General features: G+C 39.6%; 1 protein-coding gene across 2 annotated transcripts in view; it reads left to right on the top strand.

The window, feature by feature from the left end:
- Window positions 1-23,085, top strand: part of OSMR (oncostatin M receptor) — a 1,030,877-nt gene that overhangs the window by 16,827 nt on the left and 990,965 nt on the right. For both annotated transcript variants that reach the window (XM_044069885.1, XR_006364564.1), the window contains exon 2: window positions 4,790-4,979. In XM_044069885.1, coding sequence (XP_043925820.1) covers window positions 4,907-4,979 — 73 coding nt within the window. In that variant the 5' untranslated portion in view covers window positions 4,790-4,906. The remainder of the gene's footprint in view (window positions 1-4,789; window positions 4,980-23,085) is intronic.

The raw sequence follows: 23,085 nt of genomic DNA, 5'->3' as shown, positions 1-23,085 counted from the left end.
TTTTTTTTCACTGCTTGTATCTTGCTATCCATATTCATAAACAGCTTTCAGTTCCTCAGTTTTTGTATTATCTGTTGCTCAGTCTCTTCCCACATATCCTTAGCTGTGATAACAGAATCCTTTTTAATCCATACCCCTAAATATTTAATTTTGTGTCCCCATAAATATATATATATATATATATATATATATATATATATATATATATATATATATATAGCTGGACCAATTCATATGTGGGTACATAGTTTACATCTATAGCCTTTGTTTTATCTTCATGAATTTTATATCCTGAAAAAGATTTGAAACTGTCTAAAGATGTTCCGTATCACTGAGATGTCCTTTTCTGATTTTATCAGGTACAAAATAATATCATCTGCAAATAATGCCAACCTTTCTTGATTGCCATAACAATTTTATATTCTTGAATTTCTGAGTAAGTTGTTTTCTTTGCAAACTGACTCAAAATCTAAAGCAAATAACAAAAGAGAAGGAGGATACCCCCTACTATTATCCTTTTGTTTAAAATGCATGCAAATTATTTTTATCAACATTAAGCATCAATGCAGTCAGTGCCCATGCACAGTTGGAAGCTTTCTGGTGGAGGAGAGTATGACACGACTCTGTAATAAAGAAATTTACTAACTTTTCCATATGACTCTGGGATCAAGAAATGTGGTTATAGTCTCCAGAAATGCATGAGTGGGGCATTGTTCCCAAACAAAGTAACACTTTCAGATTTATTCCGGCTTTTAAGAGATAAAGTTAACCTCAAGGCACTCCTTAAAATGGAGAACATTGATATCTGTGTAGTGACTGAGACCTTGTTCAAGGCTCCAGAGAGCACCCCTGCATTACCAGGCTATAACTCATACCACAGTTTTCGGCCATCTAACCTGGACCAGAACACCAAAGGCTGTGTTGAGTCCATATTCCTTAAGGATATCCACACCTCCAGGCTAGTTGCTCAGCATAATGCATCTGAGGTTATCCAAGTGAACTAACTCTGGGTAAAACTGCAATCCAAATTGTAGCTTGCTACGGATCCCCTACCATGCCCCAGGATTCTCACTCCTCTTTTCTTGATATACTGAAAAATATTAGGGTTCAACCAAACACCCTAATAATGGGTGATTTCAACTACCCCACCATTAACTGGGAAAACTACTCATGTACCAACTCCTTCACTCAACACTTTCTGGAATTCATAAATTCCAATGCCCTGGATCAACTTATCCACACCCCCACCAGGGGCAACAATATCCTAGACCTCATCATTGCCAACATGAGTGACTGGTGTTCCACACTTGAAGTCAACTCCTCATTGGTCAGATCCAACCATAAGCTAATCACCCTAGCTATCCACATCCTGTCTCCACCCCCCCATTAAGGAAACCAAGGTAAAAAAATTCTCCAAAGCCAACTTCATGCTTCTTAAGACAGAAGTGGGGAACTTCATGACACCCATGCAGATAGACAATACAGTTATGACTGCTGAATCCTACACAAATGCACTCTATAAGCACTTACACGAGTGCATGGATCGTGCTATCCCAAACAGAACCAAGATGCTATCCTCCAAAAAAAGGAAGCCAATGTGATGGTCCCCTGCCATAAACAAACTCTACAACAGAAGGAAGAAACTGTTGCAAAAGAGAGCAAAATCCCATGAGTGAAGGAGCTCCCAGGTCAGCCTCAGTAAGAAGCTGAGATCCCTTATAAGATCCTCCAAAGCTAGCTACGAAAACAAAATTGCCAGTGATTCTAAGGACATCCACAAAGCATTCTATAGCTGTCAAGAATCTCAATGGCAACACCCAGATCTGCTCTGAGTTACAGCACAACGACATGAAAATTACAGAACCAACTGATATTGCCAACATCCTGGCAGATAGGTTCAGTGCTAACTTTACCCCCCAACCCCCCACGCCCACCCCCTAAAGGGCCCATATCTATACAGGAAGAATGCAGAGTCCCTGTAATCAGAACTACACAGGTAAAAGCTGCACTCTCTAAAGGCAAAAACACATCATCCATGGGAGCGGACAACATCCCAGGCTGCGTTGTACATGAACTTCAGAATGCACTGACTCCCCACCCCCACCTAAGCACCATGTTCAATCATAGCCTCACGTTAGGCTTTGTGCCCACTGAATGTTGCATAGCAACAGTTACCCCACTCCACAAAGGGGGAGCCACCACTGATCCCAGGAACTATCGCCCTATTAGCTTGACAAGCCTAGTCTGTAAGGCCATGGAACGTATCATCATGGAACTCATAAACAAAGACATTGGTAACCTCCAAACTCTGGACCCCACCCAGTTCGGGTCTGAGAATGGCAGATCATGCCTTCTGAACCTGATCGACTTCTTTGAGGCAATCACCAAAGCTGTAGATGAGGGTAAGGTGGTTCACACAGCCTATCTTGACCTCGCCAAGGCTTTCATCACCATCCCCCATTCTGGAATTATAGCTAAACTCACTAAACTAGGTATAAATCCCTATGTCACAAGATGGGTTGCCAACTGGCTCACTGACAGAGCCCACATTGTAAACGTTGCAGATGCTAAATCTGACTTCAAACCAGTGACAAGTGGAGTACCACAGGGTTCAGTCCTGGGACCTCTCTTGTTTGGTGCCTACTTCTCTGAAGTACAGGCTGACACAGAAGGCCTTTAGCTAACGAAGTTCACAGATGACTGCAAACTAGAAGCGGGTCTATATTATCGAAGTCTTAAAACTTCGAATGTGATAATATCGAACCCTATGCACCAAACACTGAAAATAGCAAAGCTGCAGAATATCGAATACTTTCCTAGGGAAAGTATTCGGTGGGCCATTTCTGGAGCTTTGCTATTTCCTCAACTGTGGAGCGAAGGTTACGGACCGGGTTAAGGTAAGTGTGTGAATGAAGGTGAGTATGCGATAGGGACCTTAGGGTTAGGGAGCGGGTAAGGTGAGTGTGCGATAGGGACTTTAGGGTTAGGGAGCGGGTAAGGTGAGTGTGCAATAGGGATTTTAGGGTTAGGGAGCAGGTAATGTGAGTGTGCGGTAGTTACAAACCTTAGGGTTAGGGTTGGGTTAAGGTAAGTGGATAGCTAGTAGTGTATGTATGGTTTAGTATACAGTTTTGTGAAGTGTATGTGTGTGGATTATTTATTTTGGCGTGCTTGTGTTGTGTGTATGTTTGTCGGAACAGCAAATTTTTTCCCTGGGAAAAAATTTGCTATTCTGACTGTTCGATTTTCTGGTCTTTCGATGGAATGGGTTCGATATTATAACATTTGAAGTTTTAAGACTTAGATGTTATAATATAGACCCCTAGGAGCCATAGTCGAGTCCCCAAATGATGTGAACATCCTACAGAAGGGCCTCACTGAGACAGATGCCTGGTGTCAGAGCTATGGCCTCAAGCTCAATGCCAAAAAGTGCATTGTCATCCCCTTTGGTAAAAACTCTGTACCCATGAACTACCACATAGGCGGCAGTCTTCTTAATGCTGAATGTGTGATAAGAGACCTTGGGACCCTGGTGGACAGTAGTCTCTCCTTTGATAATCACATCGCCACAGTAGTCAGGAAGTCCTTCTACATGGCATACCTCATTACAAAAGGGTTCTCATCCAGGAAAAAAGAGGTCATTGTTCCCCTCTACTTGACACTCATTAGACCCATTATAGAGTACAACACCCCTTTTGGAATGTACCTCACAAGACATCTGCAGCAGCTGGAAAGGCTACAGAAGTACCTCACAAAGAGGATTACTGGCCTCAAACAGATGCCCTACACTGACCATCTCAAAAAACTCAAGCTTTAATCCATAGCATATCGCCTACTCCGAGATGCTCTCTGGCTAACATATAAAGCTATGTCAAACCCAGAGATGTTGGACATGCTACACCTAAAGAAATCCCAATCCCTGTGAGCTACACACTCTATGGAGCTAAACATTGTCACCACAATAAACAGGACATGCTGGAGGGATAGATTCCTGTCCCAGAGACTTCCCATACTCTGGAACAAGCCACTCATCTATGTCAAGCAAAGTTCCTCATTAGCACTCTTCAAGAAAAATCTTGATGAGTGGATGGGAAATAGGAAATACACCCCAGGGATCACTTCTGTGGCTCTGCTCATCAAGGGCACAGGAAAATAACTTTCTTGGGTGTTGTAAGCCAGGGAACCTTGTTGGCTAGGCTTTCTTAGGCCCTTGGGCTGATAGCCTAGTACCTACCTATGAACCTATGAAAAACACAACTAGAAAAACAAATCCAATGTTATAGGATTGACCATTAGCCAGTCCAAACATGAAACGTTACTCATCATATGAGCTCATCATTCATACCCAGAAGCCATAGATGAGAAGCTCTCATTTAAACATATAACAAGATACAGGCCCATTTTTACAATGGAGTCCAGGACCTCTGACTTGTTAAGTGATTTGCCTTGAATTACACAACAGCAGGTGGAGAATGAGGGAATTAAAGCTAGGAAAAACAAAATGAGCTACGTAATCAGATCACAAATTTAATCTTCTGCTATAAACTCACAGTCTTAACATGAAATCAGTTTCTGATTTTCAAAAAGAAATGTCCAAAATACATTTTTATGAGTGCAAAATTGCCATTATTGCTGATATTAGCTGAAATAATTGCATTTCTTCCATAACTAGCGATATGTTCTAAAAGCTGTACTCAGACCGTTGCCAACCTTTTTTATAATGAGAATATGAAGCTGCCCTTACACAGTGAATTATTTCCACAAAAGTAATTAATGTCTTTCTTTTTAGATTTGCAGTTTGAAACTTTGCAAAAATATTCAACAGTAATCCTGAACAAGCTGAAGTACTTTTCATTTGGGCAAAGTTTATCGAAGAACAAGCAGATAAAATTAAATCACCAAAATCATGGCACTTATCCAGATAATTCAGACAATGTTTACCGCGGCACTGGTGGGTTTTAAGGAATGCCAAGGTTATGGTAAGTGTATTATTTTTTGAAAGTATTGTACTCTGTAGTGCACAAAAGAAGACACAGAGGTTAACAAAAATACAAAGGACTGCAGTCAGCTGTCACATGAAGCAGACAGAATATGAAAATTCATTGAACTTAGGTAAACTAAGCCCTAGCAAACATCCAACGTTAGCAAGAGCAGTAAAGATTATATGCATAATTTCAAAAAGTAATGTGTACATTGGGGAGGTAGAAGTGAACAGAAAAGTGGCACAATAAATAAAACTCCTATGAAGAAGCAATGCCTTTTGGTCAGAAGTATCGTCCTGCAGAATGCATACATAAGTATATGTGGATTCTCTTTAGAACATCAAAAGCCCATAACACTGAAATTCAAAACAGTCAGACCAAAATCTTGAAAATTCAAATATATACACACACACACATATATATATATATATATATATATATATATATACATATACATATACATATACATATACATATATGGATTCACTTTAGAACATCGAAAGCCCATAACACTGAAATTCAAAATATTGAGACCAAAATCTTGAAAATTCAAAACAATAAAAACTCAAAACATTGAATCCCATAACATTTAAAAAACATAGGAAATCAACACTGAATATATGCCAGCACAACTACATACAGAAACAAATAAAAAAAAAAACCACACTGCGCCCCAACTGCCCCCCACTCGCCCCCACACCCCCTGCTACTTATATATATATATATATATATATATATATATATATATATATATGTATATATATATATATCAACTCAGAAATCACACTACACAGAAGAAAAGGCAAATATACCATTCCACGCTCCATGACTTCCTGTTTAAATTGTGAAAAACTATCCTCACCCTTCTCTTAGAAACAATACTTAACTGTTAAAACATTACACATTACTATATAACTCTGCGATACTTATCGAAATTTCATAGGTAACCTCAGTCACGTTCTCTTCTTACTTGCTATACTACAACATAACACAACTTTGTGTAGTGTAGTGTAATGAAAACACAAAAGCGAAGAACCAAATGCAAACACCAGAAGTACACGAACAGATTTAATAAGCGCTTTCGGGAAGACTCGTATCTTCCCTTCTGCAGACAAACTACTACATACTAGAACAAATATATAAAAACTTTTTTTAAAAATCAATCAATTAGTTGAATTAATTGCAATTGAGGTTTTAAAGCAACAATACACTTTTAAACATGCCCTCATTCAAAAAATGACCCACACCAAAAGTGACACATTGACATACCTAAAGCGTTAAGAAACAATTATTCTAAATACAAGGCTATTAATATTAGCCTATGTTAGTTTGTTAAACTTCAAAAACATAAAAATTGTAAAAAATATAAAAAGATATAAAAAATATAAAAAGTAAATATATAGAAGGTCATAAATATGTTATAACCAAGCAACTAAAAAAATATATATACAAAATTATCTTCGCAGCGCCAAATGTTTAAGCACACAGGCAATGGATACATACTAGTTGACTCTGGGGGATAAATATGCAGCAGTTCGAATCTGCCAAAATAATTCCTCTTTTTCTAAGAGCTCTTGCCAAGGACCTGCTCTAAGGTCATCTTGAATATGTTTTAAGACCATAAACTTAAAAGTATGGTCCTCGTGCACTGAGATGTGGCGTGCTAAAGCATTATTGAGATCTTTCTTGGAAATAGCATAATTGTGTTCATAAATGCGCTGCTTTAACTTACGTTCAGTTTTGCCGATATAAAAAGCAGTGCATTTCATGCAATTAGCGATGTAAACAACTGATTTAGTATCACAATTGTAGTTCCCCATGATGTTAAAAGTTTTATCTCTAACCGTGACTTTAGTGCCCACGTTAACAGATCTACATTGGCGACAAGCGCCACATTTGCTCATACCAGAGCTTCTTTTGTTAACATTACATCTCTTAACTTCTAGTAATGTTTTTAGGTTAATACCTCTTCGGAATGAAATTTTAGGCTTTAACCCGAAACAAGTAATCAAATTGAGGTCTTCAAGAATTAGTGCCCAATTTTTATGTAGAATATTCCTAATGGGTATATAGTCCAAACTATAAGTATATAAGAAACTCGTTCTAAACTCTGATTTGTTGATATCAGTTATAGCTTCACTATAAACATTAGAATCAGTGATAGGAACCTCAATTTCATTTGGAAGAATTGGTTTAAAATAACCAGTTTTTCGTTTCTGAATAACCTCAAATCTAATGTCAGTTATTAAAGAGCTTGGATAGCCTCTATTAATGAACATAGAACTAAGGTTGTTACACTCTTCAGTAAAATCGCTTTCATTAGATGTCATCCTAGCTGCCCTTACCATCTGACCTTTGACAACGGCTTTTTTCTGATGGTAAGGGTGACAGCTAATATAATGTAAGAAAGCGTTAGAGTATGTTGGTTTTCTATATATAACACTTTTGTATCTAGAGTTAACTCTATCTTTAAATAACTTGATGTCCAAAAAATTGATACTGTTAGCATGCACTTCATATGTGAATTCCAGAAAGTCTGTCAATTCAGAAATTCTGGAAATGAAAGATGGTACAACTTCTAATGGCCCATTCCATAATAGAAACATGTCGTCCTGGTACCTAGTGTACCAGGCGACATAGTTTATGAACAAAGGTTCATTGAATAGTAATGTTCGTTCCCAGTGGGCCATAATGCAATTGGCGAAACTACCGCCACAAGGGGAGCCCATGGCTACTCCCAAAGTTTGCAAATAGATGCTAACCATCAAACACCATGAAGTTATAAGTCAGTAGTAATTCTAACAGGATTTCTACAAGATATATAGTATTGTCATTAACTTTCCTAAATAACAGAAATTCCCTGATCCATTCTAAACCCAGTCTTTGTGGAATGACTGTATATAGATCCTTCACATCAATAGTGAGGAACAGGTGGTGAGGATCAAAGGGAAAACTGTTAATATTGTGGAGAAAACTCCACGAATCTTTACAGATTTGGGGTTCTTGCTCAATAAGAGGCTTGAGCACACTGTCTACATATTTGGCACAAGCATACGTTATAGACCCCCTTCCATCAACAATGGGTCTGAAAGGGGGTTTCTCAATTGACTTATGAAGTTTGGGTGTGCCAAACAGTGCTGGTAACTTAGGAGCAGAAATAGTCAAATACCTATATAGGTCAATATCAATAAACTTTTCCAAAAAAAGGTCTTCAAGCACACTTCTAATTTTACAATAAGCTATATTAACTTCATTAATGCTTGTGCACTTGTAGGAACCAGTGTTCAAATATTCTAACATCTTAACTACATAGACATTGTGGTCCATACAGACCAATCCACCACCCTTATCGGGTTTCATCACCCTAATGTTAGCATCACGTAAAAGGTGAATCAAGTTACGTTGATATGATGTTATATTGAGATTATTGTTCCTGTTGTTACATTTATTAGCATCAAGTGCTCTTAGATCTAACTCACAAATCTTCTCAAAAGAACGTAATGTTTCCTGTAAGGGTGGATTAAACAAGCTGGCTATCCTAAAGGAATTAGTAAGGGTAGATCTTTCCCCAAAAAGAACTTTCAAATTTAACTTACGTACATATAGTTTTAAATCAATAATAGTTTTAACTAAGTCAAAATGGGTATCTGGAACGAAAGAAAGACCTTTTGAAAAAAAGTTCACTGAGTCTTGATCAAAGTTAAAAGTGGTGTAATTATAAATGTTAAAGTCTCCTTCAGTACTAGAAACGATGGAGGGTTGATTGAAATGCTCAATCATCTCCCCCATTAATTTCACTTGTTCCTCGTATTCACTTGATTTTTGTTCGAACGCAAATTCCTCTGCTGTCCATTCTGACTCAGCGAAAAACCCTGTTGATTGTTAAAGGTGGATGAAGTTTAGCACCAGGGCATGTTTAAAAGTGTATTGTTGCTTTAAAACCTCAATTGCAATTAATTCAACTAATTGATTGATTTTTAAAAAAAAGTTTTTATATATTTGTTCTAGTATGTAGTAGTTTGTCTGAAGAAGGGAAGATACGAGTCTTCCCGAAAGCGCTTATTAAATCTGTTCGTGTACTTCTGGTGTTTGCTTTTGGTTCTTCGCTTTTGTGTTTTCAGCAGTCTGTTTCTTTTTTAGTGTAGTGTGATCTCAGAGTTGATATATTTAAGTAGCAGGGAGTGTGGGGGGGCGCAGGGGGGGTTGCCCCCTAGTTATATTTGAAGAAATGAATATGGTTTGTTTTTTATTTGTTTCTGTATGTAGTTGTGCTAGAATAGTTATGGGATTTAATGTTTTGAGTTTTCAGTGTTTTGAAATTTCAAGATGTTGGTCTCAATGTTTTGAATTTCAGTGTTATGGGCTTTCGATGTTCTAAAGTGAATCTATATATTTTCTGCATGAGTCTGTGTGTGTGTGTATGTATACATACACACATATATATATATATATATATATATATATATATATATATATATATATATAGAGAGAGAGAGAGAGAGAGAGAGACGAATACAGATACACACACACATACACATATATGATTCATTGAAAACACAAAATGTTGAAACACAAAATATCAAAAACCAAGATGATGAAAATGAAAATTACTCTTTTCAAAATGTGCAATCCCGGAGTTGGTATATATAATTAGCAGGGGTTATTAGGGGGCAAAGGCACCCACATAGTAGGTGCAAGGGACCTTGTTCCTGCATTATACAGGTTTTCTGCATTTTGAATTCCAACATTTTCAGAAAATTTATTAAAGTGCCTAGCATGTGCCATATGGCTCATGTCAAAATGGCCCTTCTCCCATTATGTGCCTGTTTGGAACTTAAAGACATGTTAGCCGCAATGAGGTAGAAGTCATTCTCTGCTAATCTGCATGTCTCTGAATCTCATTTACTACCATAATGTACAGATCATTGCTGATCTGCATGTCATGGTAGTAACTGCTAATCATACAGGCAGTAACATTCTGCACCTCCAAGTCACTCTCTCACACACACAATGACACACAACATGAACATACACATGTACATACACTCGCACTCACACACACACACACACACACACACACACACACACACACACACACACACACACACACACACACAGGGTTCCTATCAGCAGACCGAAGACGCATGTTTTTGAATGCGTTTTGGTCGAACTGACAAAACTGAAACTGCAAAATATCGAAGCGGCATGTAAGTGAATTCTTTCCCTGGGAAAAACTTTACTTGGCCGCTTCGGTACTTTGCCTTTTTCGGCACTGTAGTGCAGTCTCGGAGTTGGTATATTTAAGTAGGGGGGGGTGTGGGGGGCACAGCTCGGTTTTGTAAGCTTTCGCTTACATGGGGTCAATTAATCACCGTTCACTTACATAAGCGTTCGGTGATCTAATATAGACCCCACACACACACACACACACACTACAGTATTTGTACTTGCCTCTAACCTGTTTGCCCTCTCTTTTCCCCCAACCCTCATGGCAGTTGAAGTGCCATCACTGCAGGTATCTATTGTGCCCTGGTGACTAGTGTACCTCCCATTCCTGATCATCATACTGCTGCTGGTAGTTTTATGGCAGTTTAGTTTATGTTAATCCTGGTGGTCTAGTATATCCTCCCTCCCTCGACCCCTCTTTTGATATTGATGCTAATACAACACTTCTGTTTATGTTATATTTGGTGTCTAGTACTGCCCCACTCTACCCCTGATTCCATTGTGACATTGGTGTCATTACAGTACTTCAGTTTATGTTATTCCTGCAGTCTAGTGATTCCCCTCAACACCCTAATCCCTATACTGCCACATGTGCTGGCACGGCAATGTAAGAGTCTTCTGTGGTGATGTAGTGGTTCCTCCCACTGCAATACCCATACCACACTGATGGTATGTATCTAAACGCAACCTTTTGGCCATGTTTAATACCACGACGTGGTGAGGATGACTGTGTTCATCTACACAGCTAAGTGATTTATTGAATTACTCAGCCATGTTTTGATGCCTTCCTGGAGGGTGTTCTAGCGAGAGCACATGGCTAAGTAGCACATGCCTCTGCCTATAGAATACCCCATTAGTATTCAGTACAGCAGTGGGACCCGCCCTTCATGGTGCTATACATCTTTGTGATAGATGATCATGCAGCACCATGTTAGGACAGTTGCTGAATCAGTGAAGGTGTACATGTCACAGTACCTTAATAAATTCCCTCCCTTTCTGTTTTCAATCAAAGCATACCTGGTAAGATCTGACCACAAATCAGTCTTGCTAGGAGTATCTATAACACAAGACCTGACCCCGCCCCCATAGCAACAACTAGACTAAAAAATTTCTCCATGGCCAATTACAACTGCTTACGTGATGGCATAAATATCTTAATAGCCCCTCCTCCCACTGATGGAACAGGCACCTATGTTGAGCAATACACCAATGCTTTATACAAGCGTCTGTACAGTTGTATTGACTCTGCCATACCTGATATAACCAAAGCAAGATCTTCAAGGAAAAACAAACTTCCCTGATGGACAACTGCTATTAATAGACTATACAATAGGTGAAAGAAATTGCTGTCTAAGAGTAGGAAGGAACAGTCTCAATAATTGAAATACTCCCTGCTCAACTTAAACAAGCAAATAAGACTCCTAGTTGAGTCCTCCAAAGATAACTATGAATCCAAATGAGCTTCCCTAACTAAGGATAACCACAATGTGTTCTTTAGTTACATCAATCACCACAAAGGTAAGGCCCAGATTTGTGCTGAACTCGTGGTTAATGCTACTATATATATATATATATAGAACCTGTGGATATAGGAAACCTGGTGGCTGACAGGATTAGTGAAAACATATACCCCAAAGCATTCCTAACACCTGTCTTCCACCTAGTATCTCTGAGGAGCACATCTTAAATGCCCTCTCCGAGGCCAAAAACATAGCTTCTATGGGACCAGACAACATCCCGGGCTGTATTCTGCATGGGTTAAACAGGAATTAGCATCTCCATTGAGCACACTTTTCAGTCACAGCCTAAGCACTGGCTCTGTCCCAGTGGAATGGAAAACGGCTCCTGTCATCCCTTTGCACAAAGGGGTTGCATCCACATACCCTGGGAACTATAGACCCTGTGATAAAATGTGAAGGCTGCCAGCCTAGCTAGATGAATTTTGTAAATAATTCTAGGTCATTTTAAATATTAATATGATCCACAGGCTTGTTTTACAAATGTAAGAAAACTGTTATGTGCTGAGCTTCAAAAATGTAACCACAGTGCACCCTGCTGGGAAAACAGCAGAAATGTGTATACACTCTATGCCTATGTAATGTATGTTTTCATGGTAAAAAACTGGGACATACAGAGTTAACTTGCAAACTCTAAAAAAATAGGCTGATAAAAAAAGAATTTTAGGACAGTGTGTGATCTCAAGCTAAAAGACAGGATATCTGGGCTAGGAGCTTCTTTCTATTGTCTTAAGATAGAGATAATTACTAGGTTTCACATGTAAAGTGTCTTTTATTGCTGTGACTTCCTGGCAGCTGCAGATCACAAAGAAATGTTAAATGTTAAGTTCTGTGAGCCTGAGAAACTTAAGCAGAAGTGACAAGAATGGCGTAATCTGAAATGACTCTGCAGTAATGTGTATTATCAGTTTAAGAACTATCTCAAGAGAAAGAGAGTGCATTTTGTATTTGCGTCTGAACCTGAACACATCAACTCACCAACACTTGTAAGTAAGTTATTTAGGGTACTGTGATTTCTCTTAGAAAAAGATAGAAATACAGTAAGATTAGTTTAGATATTTTCTATATTTATGTGAGACTGTCCTCTGTTATTTTAAAGCATTTCTTGTGATTTCTGAACTCTGTCATTGTGTTGAATTAATGAGTATTGTCTTGTGCTATTATTATTTATTATTAAGTATTTTAAACATTTTAACTGTGGCTATTTTATGTAGAGATTAGTTAAGCACTTAGAGTACTTACATGTATTTGGTGATACTGTACAAGCCACTTATAAATAGCCTTGCTGTTTGTCACACTTACCAATTGGATAATAATAACATTGCACAGTAGAATTGGACACCCTTTGGTAAGGGCCTTTATAGTAGCTGATAAGGGTGGATGGTGGCAGTTGGTACTACCGTATAGTCTGGGAAGAAGGGGGCATAGCTGGAGAACCTGTGCCAGCCTTCCCCAGGAGTGTCTGTGTGTTTGTGTATAAATCAAGTCTCAAAGTGTGTGTGTGTCAGCTACTTGGGCAGGTGCATGAAGCACTGGTTGGACAGAGAGGGTGCTGGAGGTTTTGGCTTGACCACTCGGCTGAGATCTGAACCCTGTAACTGTGCCAGTGGGGAGTCTTATAGGGGATATGGAGAGAAAGGGAGAAACCAGTCCCAGACTGACTGTGATCTCTGTGTGCTCAAGAGAAATTGTACTTTACTGTGTGTGTACTTGTTATCCTCCCACTGTGGATGCCCCTCACTGGTGCTAGTGGTGAGGATTGAAGCTCCTTGATTACTGGGCCAGTACACGGGCATCGCATATTAATTGTTTGGCAGTGGTGGGATAGCCGCATCAAATATTAATTGTTTGATAGTTGTGAGTTAGCCACATCACATACTAATTGGCTTGTAGTGGTGTCGATAGTAAATTCCTGTAGCTTATATACAGTGATCACTGAAGGTGTTTTTGTACTCTAAATCAGCCATGCAGTGAACATTCAGAGTTCAGATCACAATTGTTTTATTTCTTTTGTTAGCTTAGTTAGTCAGGGACAGCAGGCACGCATGTCAGCAGAGGAGTATGGCAAGCTGACAAGGAGCCAGCTGGCTGAAATGCGCCAGGCTAAAGGGCTGGTGCATGGAAACCTGACTAAAGCAGACATGATTGCAGCTTTAGTCACAGCTGTATCAGAGAATAGCAACCAAGAGGACAATCAGACTGGCCGTGGAGATGTACAACACTCAGAGAATGGACAGCTCAACCTTTCTACAGAGGACTTAAAAATACATCTGGATCTAAAGAGACTTGAGTTGGAGGCCAAGCATTTGGAAATAGAAGCAGCAGAGAGACTGAGGCATCTAGAGAGTGAGGAAAATGAGAAACTGTGATGTCTGCAGGCTGAGGAGAATGAGAAACCGCTATGCCTGGAAACTGAAGAGAGGTTGAGGCAGAGGCAACATGAAAAGTAGATGCTGACTCTTCACCAGAGTCATGGAGGTAATGGGGAAGGGAATAATCAAACCCCAGAAGCAACAAAGGTCAGTAAATTTCTTCCAGAGTGTACAGAGAGGGATAATTTTGATAGTTTCATTCATATGTTTGAGAGGGTATGTAAACAGTATGATGTTGACCAAAGGCTCTGAGTACGCTTCCTGACCCCCTTACTTCATGGTAAAGCTGTAAATGTTCTGTCCAAACTATCTAACATTGACTTTTTAAAGTATAATGTTGTAAAGAACTGTTTGCTAGAATTTTTAAGGTAACACCCGAAGCTTATAGGACAAGATTTTATGAGCATAGACACAAAGCAGATGAAAGTGTGTGTGAATATGTTGCTGAACTGAACACTTATTTTCATAGGTAGGTGAGTGGATGTCAGGTCACCACTTTTGAAAGGTTGGCAGACCTTTTGGTGAGGGAACAAGCCCTTAGCACTTTGCCTGAGGACATGAGGATCTGGTTAGCTGATAGACAATGCTCTAGTGTAGATGAGTTGGGGAAGAAGAGAGATCTATATCTAGCAAGCAGGGCATCCCTGCACAGGAAAGGAATATCCGGTGCTGCTCATGGGTCTAAGGGAACCCAGACTGCCCCAATAGAATCTGCTAGTAGCAGGGGAAGCCACTAGTCCAGGTACATGACCAGGACCTAGGGTTGAATGTTTTGAATGCAACCAGTGGGGCCATGTGGCATATAGATGTCCACGGAGACAAGGTGGGGAATAAAAGGTGAGTGAGCCAGTAAGTGGAAATGACAAAATGCCAACAGTAGGTTGTCTTGAGAAAACAAGGGTACCAAACTACCACAAGAGGTAATATCCTATCGTAGTGAATGGCAAAGAGACTATTGCTAAGACAGACACATCCTCTGACCTAACCATTGTGAGGCCTGCAATGGTTACAGAGGAGCACTACTTGCCTGGGCAGTTTACTCCAGTCAGAGCTTTGGGAGGGACCCCATTCCAAATACCTTTGGCTAGGATTCCCCTTTACTGGGAAGGTGGAAAAAGAATCCAGCAAGTAGGTGTGTTTGAGGATATCCCTGCAGATGTCGTGAAAGGGGAATTATTTTGATAATGCAGTACCATGTGTTCATCCAGTTACACGCAGTCAGGCTTGGAGACACACATGTGGGTCTGGTAGCCTGGTGGAGACCCAGACAGACTGCACACTTGCAGCCAGGACTGGTGAGATGGCTACTTCAGGGAGGGAACTTCCCTGTAGCAGTGAGACTGAAGGTGAGCCACAGCTGCTTGTGGGTACTGATGTTCCCTTGGACAGAGTGACTGCAAGAGCATAGGTGAGTAGTATTACCCAGGCTGACAGTGAGGTACCACTGTCAGGGGATACCAGACTTCCTGTGGAAGGGAAGCTGGGAAGGGCTACAAAGAGAGAGTTGAGACAGGCTCAGCTCTCAGACCTTACATTACAAAGCCTGAAGCAGGTAGCTAGTGAGGCACCTGATTCTCAAGGGAAGGGGGAATCTATATACTGGGACAAGAGGTTACTGTATAGAGACTTGACCCCTGAGGGAGGGCTAGAGGGTGAGAGAATACAGCAGTTGGTAGTACCTAGAGCCTACCATCTGGCATTGCTAGCCATAGCCCATGATATTCCCTTTGCCGGTCATATGCGCATAAAACGTACAAAGAGATGTATTATGCAGAACTTTTATTGACCTGAGATTTCCAGAGATGTAACAGGGTACTGCAGGACCTGTGACCAGTGCCAAAAGGTAGGCAAGGCAGGAGACAAGGTGAAAGCTCCTTTGATGCTTTTGCCTGTGATTGAGGAGCCATTTCAGAGGGTAGCTATTGATACTGTGGGGCCGCTGAGTACCCCAATCTCCACAGGGAAAAGGTATATCCTAGTGGTAGTAGATTATGCTACAAGATACCCTGAGGCAATGGCTTTGTCCTCCATTGAGGCAGAAAAGGTGGCAAATGCTTTGTTAGAGATTTTCAGCAGGGTAGGTTAACTAAAAGAAAAACTGATTGACATAGGTGCCAATTTCATATCAGACCTGCTGGCTTGTCTATGGAAGTACTGTCCTACCCAGGTTTGAGAATTCTGACCAGTGTTACAGGAGTTTGCTACCTTTTGACACTGTTTACAGGTCCTGCAGTACCCTGTTACATCTCTGGAAATCCCAGGTCAATAAAAGTTTTGCATAATATGTCTCTTTGTACGTTTTATGACCATAAAGACAACCCCTACCATCCCCAGACTAATGGTCTTGTTGAGAGGTTAAAATCTACACTCAAGTCCATGCTATGGGCATTTGCAGACCAGTTTAAGAGGGAGAGGGACAAATATTTACCCCATCTGTCATTTGCTTAAAGAGAGGTTCACCAGGAATCCACAGTTTTTTCATCCTTTGAGTTGTATGGGCATAGGGTGAAGGGGCCTCTAGATTTAATTCAAGATGAGTGGGAGGGTAACTGTGAACTCCAAAGGAGTCTATTGTGGCAGATGTCCTAAACCTCAGGACAAGGCTCAGGGAACTCATGGGCTTGGCCCAGGAGAACCTGGCAGAAGCCCAACAGCAGAAAAAGATCTGGTATGACAGGAATGCTCGAGCTATAGAGTATGCTGTAGGGCAGTAGGTAATGATTATCATTCCTGTCAGACACAACAAGCTGCGGGCAGCCTGGGAGGGACCCTACACTGTGGTAAGGAAGGTCAGTGATGTTAACTACATGGTGGAAATGCTAGGCAGGAGGCAGGAGCACAAATTGTACCATGTTAACATGATAAAAACTTACCATGATAGAGAGGCCCTTGTGCTGAGTATTGCCAGTGGATTGCAGGAGGAGTCTGAGGGAGATCTGGTGACTGAACTCCTTAGTGAGACTCGGACTGATACCTCAGTGGAAGGGGTAGCAATGTCCCAGCAGCTATCTCCTACCCAGGCTCAAGAAATCCAAGCAGTGTAACAGGAGTTTGGGGACATGTTCACTGGAAAACCAGGGTGCACCCACCTGGTGCAGCACCAGGTGGCTACAGGACCCAAAGGTCTATTAAGCAGGCTCCTTATAGGGTGCCTTAGAGAGTTAAACAGACTCTGAGGGAGGAGATACAGGAAATATTTGAACTAGGGGTAATGCAAGAGTTCAACAGTCCCTGGGCCACCCTAGTGGTGCTGGTACCAAAGAAGGATGGCAGCACCAGGTTCTTTGTGGAATCCAGAAAATTAAACAGTCACACAGTGTCAGATGCTTACCCCATGCCTAGGATGGATGAAGCCCTACAGCAGCTGCGTAGAGCTAAGTATCTTACCACAATTGATCTTACCAAGGATTACTGGCAGGTGCCCTTAACTCCCAGTGATGGAGAGAGATCAGCTTTTGTGACTCCTTTTGGCTTGTATGGGTTCAGAAAGATGTCCTTTGGGATGAAAAATTCCCCAGCAACCTGCCAGAGGTTGGTAGATCATATCCTAGCAGGAGCAGGAGATTTTGCCCTTGCTTACCTAGATGATATTGCCTTCTACAGCCATTCCTGGCAAGAGCACCTTCAGCATGTCCTAGACAGCCAAGTGGTTCATTTCACAGGAAAAGGATTTTGGTAGTATTTGCTTTCGGTTTAAAGCCGTTTCGCTGAAGTGGAGTCGGCCAACTAGGAATCAGTGAAGTGTAATTTTGATGAGTCAGAGGAGACCCATATATATGTATTTATAGACATGTGATATTTGTCTATATATATTTGATCTCAGGAAAATAAAATGTATCTCTGCTTCCTCTTCTTTCCATTCTATTTACAAATAATTAGTCCGGCTAGATAACATAATCTTAACTTTTTCTTCTGCTGAGCTGAAAACTAGCTTTTGTTCTTTGGATTCTTGTCTTCAACTGCAGGCTCTTCAACTCCTCCTTACTTTCAGCCATACTGGTTTATTCAAATGTAGAAAATGTTAAACTTGTAGCTTTGTAAGGGCAGTACTTTGTGCATCAAAGGAAAAAAAAAACACGTTTCAGGTGTGATTGTAATACCATGAATGTTATCTGCACAGTTCAATGTAATTGTATACCTTCCCTTTGAGTATATAGATACAAATAATAATAAAACTTAATTGAAGGTTACAGGAATGTGTAAGAAAAGTACCTGCTGGCTCACCTGTTAGTGCTGTTGCTGTACATATTAATCATTTCCACAGTAGTAATGTTAAATCAATAGAATGTGTTAAACAGCAATAATAAACAAAGGCACCACCAAAGGGGAAAAGCTTCTGGGGTTCCAAAGACAAGATAAAGAACCAGCAAGATAAAAACCATCCACAGAGGCTATACACGGCAGACAGTATCAACAAACACTAGAACACCACTAAACAGTTCATATGAAATGATATGGAGACGTGGACTTCTACAAACAGTCCAAATTTAATAGAATAGTTAGCGCTTTCACCACAAAGGCTTCATCAGACTAAAATACATAAAAAATCTCCAAGCGTTTAAATAATGGAGCATGTTCATCGATAGGTCAAACCAAATTCTGACATCATCCACTGCTAATTAATATACAATGCGCAGGGAACAGGTTAATCCATCTGGAAATCATACTTCCAAGTTATTTAATACTGACATTTAAACAATTGAATGAAGTCATTAACAAAATAACCATCACTCAAATGATAATATATAAAAATAACATAAATATAAAGACTATTTAAAACCTATTAATATCTTAAAACCTATAAAATTTAATTTATCACTTATAATATAGCTGGTATGTGTTGAAACTCATCTCAATAATATAATGAGACAACTTAGAAAATGCATGTATATATACATAATCTATGTATAAAAAACATATAAATGATGAACATGACAACAAAATTCAAAGATCACCGTGCCTAGGCAACTATGAAATTATTTCTTAAAAAGACATAGCACTAAAGACATAATAAATAAAAATATTACTCATAATGCAGGACAAGTTGTAAAGTATATTAATTGGATAGGTGTAGAGCCTCAATGGTCCAAGGACCAATCGTCTAAACTAAGTAAAAATAAAAATAAACATAGACAAGGATGGACATTAAACTTCCTTTCACTTATGTACAGTCAACCTTCTATTCCGAAGGATAGGTCTAAGAGGGAGTTTGTCATTCAGTCCTGGTGTCCTATCTGCTCTACATCTAATGATCCATCTTAACTCACACTCCTTTGTGTAAGTTCCAATATCTCCCCCCCGTGGGCTTGGCGTGATAATTTGTATAACAGAGAAAATGAAAGTATGTGTGGCACCTAACATTCTATTATGCTTGGCCAGGGCATTAAACTCTGAACTAACGTGTATATGATACACATGTTCCCTAATACACTCACGGAGTTTCCTATTGGTCTTGCCTATATAAAATGCTTCACAAGACACACATCTTGCGAGGTAGATCACATGTTCACTTTGACAATTGGTTGCTGTGTTAAAAATAAACTCACGTCCTGTAATAGGATGTGTACAAACGCACCTTATGTCTTTAAACTGGCACTGTCCACAATGATTACAAGGTTTGGTGTTGTCATGATTTCGTGACTTAATAATGTTCGGCCCATCCAAAGGACGGTGATATAAAATTTGTTTCAAGTTCTTCCTGTTCTTAAACAAATAATTGGGTCTAGGGCCTACTATCCCACTAATATTTTCATCCAGAAGAAGTGTAACCCAGTGTCTCTCAACATTATCGCTGATCCTACGTGTGTCTGAGGTAAAAAAACATAGGCATTCTCAAACTACCAATGCTTCTAGTGTGTTTTACAATATCCCCCGAGGTATCATTATAAGAAAAGTGTGGACGCGCCCTGGATGTCCTCAATAGGTTAACCTCCGTAATCACTTTATCCACTTCTGAAGAACTATACTGTCTATCTAAAAACCTTTTCCTTAGGTCAGTTAGTTCCTGTTGGTACCCTTCCTCTGTTGGATTAAGTCTAGAGGCTCTCATGACCTGGCCTCTAACTACATTGCCAAACACAAAATAAGGATGCATACTGTTCCTGTGTTAGCAACATATTCCTATGACAGGCTTTCCTATGGACTGCCGTGTTAAGTAAACCATTGCCAAGTCTCTCAATATTGACATCCAAAAAAGAAATACTGTGCATGGAAGAGCTAACAGTAAAACTAAGAAAGTCAGTCAAACCATTGATAGTTGAAACAAAATCAATAAGGCTGACATCATCTCCTTTCCAAATCAAAAAAAGATCATCAACAAAGCGTTTATAAAATCCAACATTCTGTTTAAACTCTTCAAGTGGGAGCAGCAGTTCTTCCTCCCAGTTGGCCATCACTATGTTGGCGTAGCTATTAGCACATGAAGTGCCCATAGCTACGCCATCATTTTGGATGTATGCAATACCATCAAACAAAAAAATGTTGTTGTATAAAACAGTTTCTAAAAACAAAGTCAAGAGGTCTATTGCTTTACTGCCCAAATCAGAGTGCAAAGATAAGTATCGATGTACCTTGACGACCCCTATATCATTCGGTATTACAGTGAAGAGACTCTTAACATCTAATGTTACCAAAATGTAGGAAGTTTAATGTCCATCCTTGTCTATGTTTATTTTTATTTTTACTTAGTTTAGACGATTGGTCCTTGGACCATTGAGGCTCTACACCTATCCAATTAATATACTTTACAACTTGTCCTGCGTTATGAGTAATATTTTTTATTTATTATGTCTTTAGTGCTATGTCTTTTTAAGAAATAATTTCATAGTTGCCTAGGCATGGTGATCTTTGAATTTTGTTGTCATGTTCACCATTTATATGTTTTTTATACATAGATTATGTATATATACATGCATTTTCTAAGTTGTCTCATTATATTATTGAGATGAGTTTCAACACATACCAGATATATTATAAGCGATAAATTCAATTTTATAGGTTTTAAGATATTAATAGGTTTTAAATAGTCTTTATATTTATGTTATTTTTATATATTATCATTTGAGTGATGGTTATTTTGTTAATGACGTCATTCAATTGTTTAAATGTCAGTATTAAATAACTTGGCAGTATGTTTTCCAGATGGATTAACCTGTTCCCTGCGCATTGTATATTAATTAGCAGTGGATGATGTCAGAATTTGGTTTGACCTATCGATGAACATGTTCCATTATTTAAACGCTTGGAGATTTTTTATGTATTTTAGTCTGATGAAGCCTTTGTGGTGAAAGCACTAACTATTCTATTAAATTTGGACTGTTTGTAGAAGTCCGCGTCTCCATATCATTTCATATGAACTGTTTAGTGGCACAATAGAATGTGTTGTATTATATATCTTGGCAGACATGTACAGTGGCAAGGTAGAGCAAATGTTACTAAAACAAGAGTTTTAAAAATGACATTATATTCTTAGAGATTGAACAGTGAAGTAAATTTGGCTTTTATAACTGCATGATTTGCCTTTAGTAGTTCTGGGTGAATAGTTATTTAGCTAATGTTTGTGTGATGTGAATAGTGTCTATCTTCATAGGTTCATAGGTGTTTACTAGGCTAATGATCACAAGGGGCTTTTTTAAGCCTTGCCATCTGTGACAATTTCTGCTGCTCTTGATAAGAGTAAGCAGGGACTTGGGAGACGAAAAATTTACAACCAGGGGCCTGGGAGATGAACCATTCACAGTCTGCTTGTGTCCGTTACAGACATAGGTGCCTAACCAGGGATGAATTTCCTGCTCCCCATCCAATTGTCCAAGTTACTCTTGAAATGGGTTAGGGAGAAACTCTGCTTCACATGGATGGGGAGCCTGTTCCAGAGATGGGGTGGTCTCGGAGATAAATGCTTCTCTCTCCAGCAGGTTCTATTTATGTCACAGGCAAGGTTTAAGTCTTTAGAATGGGTAATTCTGGTGTTGTTTGTTTTGTGGATATGCAGGAGGTCCGTCAGAGTGGGGTCTGATAATGTCATATATGCCAGACATAGATCTCCCCTCAACACCCAGTAGGAGACAGAATACAGGGATAGGGCCTTGAGGTGGTCTGCATAGGACATATTACTTATGCCCTGTATTCTTTTAGTGAAGAACCTGTGTGAGCATTCTGATTGTTGTATATGCCTGGTTAGGTCCATACCAAAGGGGACATTGTACTCAATGATACATCTAATGAATGACAGATACAGTGGAGCAATGATTTCCTTGGACCTAGATGCCATACATTTATTTATAAGTTTCAGAGCATAGAATTATTTCCTCACTACTGTAGACACATGACTGTCAAAGGCTAGATTACTGTCTATGTGTCTCTCTAAGTCCTTGACTACTGGGTCAACTCTAAGGGGAGTGTTGTCAATATGATAGTTACAAGGGGTGGATATCTTCCTGAAGGATACTTTTATGCATTTATTTTTGTTTCTGACACCAATTATTTGTCTGTGTCAGCCCTTCTTGGAGACCATTTGTGTCTGTGTGATTCAATGATAGCTCCTAATTTACAATCATCTGCAAATTTATTCAACCAGAGGCCATTGACATTGGCCTTAAATTCAAAGAAGTAAATGCCAAAAAGGAGCGACCCTAGGACTAATCCCTGAAGGACTCCACTTGTGACCGGCATCTTTGTAAAGGTGTAGTCCCCAATTCTAAATTCTTGGGTCCTGCCTGTGAGCCAGTTGTCTAACCACAGGGTGATGTAATGGCTTGTACCTAACCTCCTGAGTTTGTCAACAATGCCCAAGTAGGGCATTGTGTCAAATATCTTGGCCAGGTCAAGTTAGGCAGTGTGAATCATTTTTTCCCACATCCAGTGCTCTGGTGACCTTCTCAAAGAAATCCATCAGGCTGAGTAGGCATGACTTGCCCTTGATGAAATCAAATTGGGTTCGGTCCAGTGTCTGGAGGTTTACTATATCATTATTGATCATTTCCATGATAA

Source organism: Protopterus annectens, chromosome 1.part0, assembly GCF_019279795.1.
Source record: "Protopterus annectens isolate FY-2018-M chromosome 1.part0, PAN1.0, whole genome shotgun sequence".
NCBI classification, from domain to species: domain Eukaryota; kingdom Metazoa; phylum Chordata; order Ceratodontiformes; family Protopteridae; genus Protopterus; species Protopterus annectens.
This window is presented reverse-complemented; position numbering and strand designations above follow the sequence as displayed.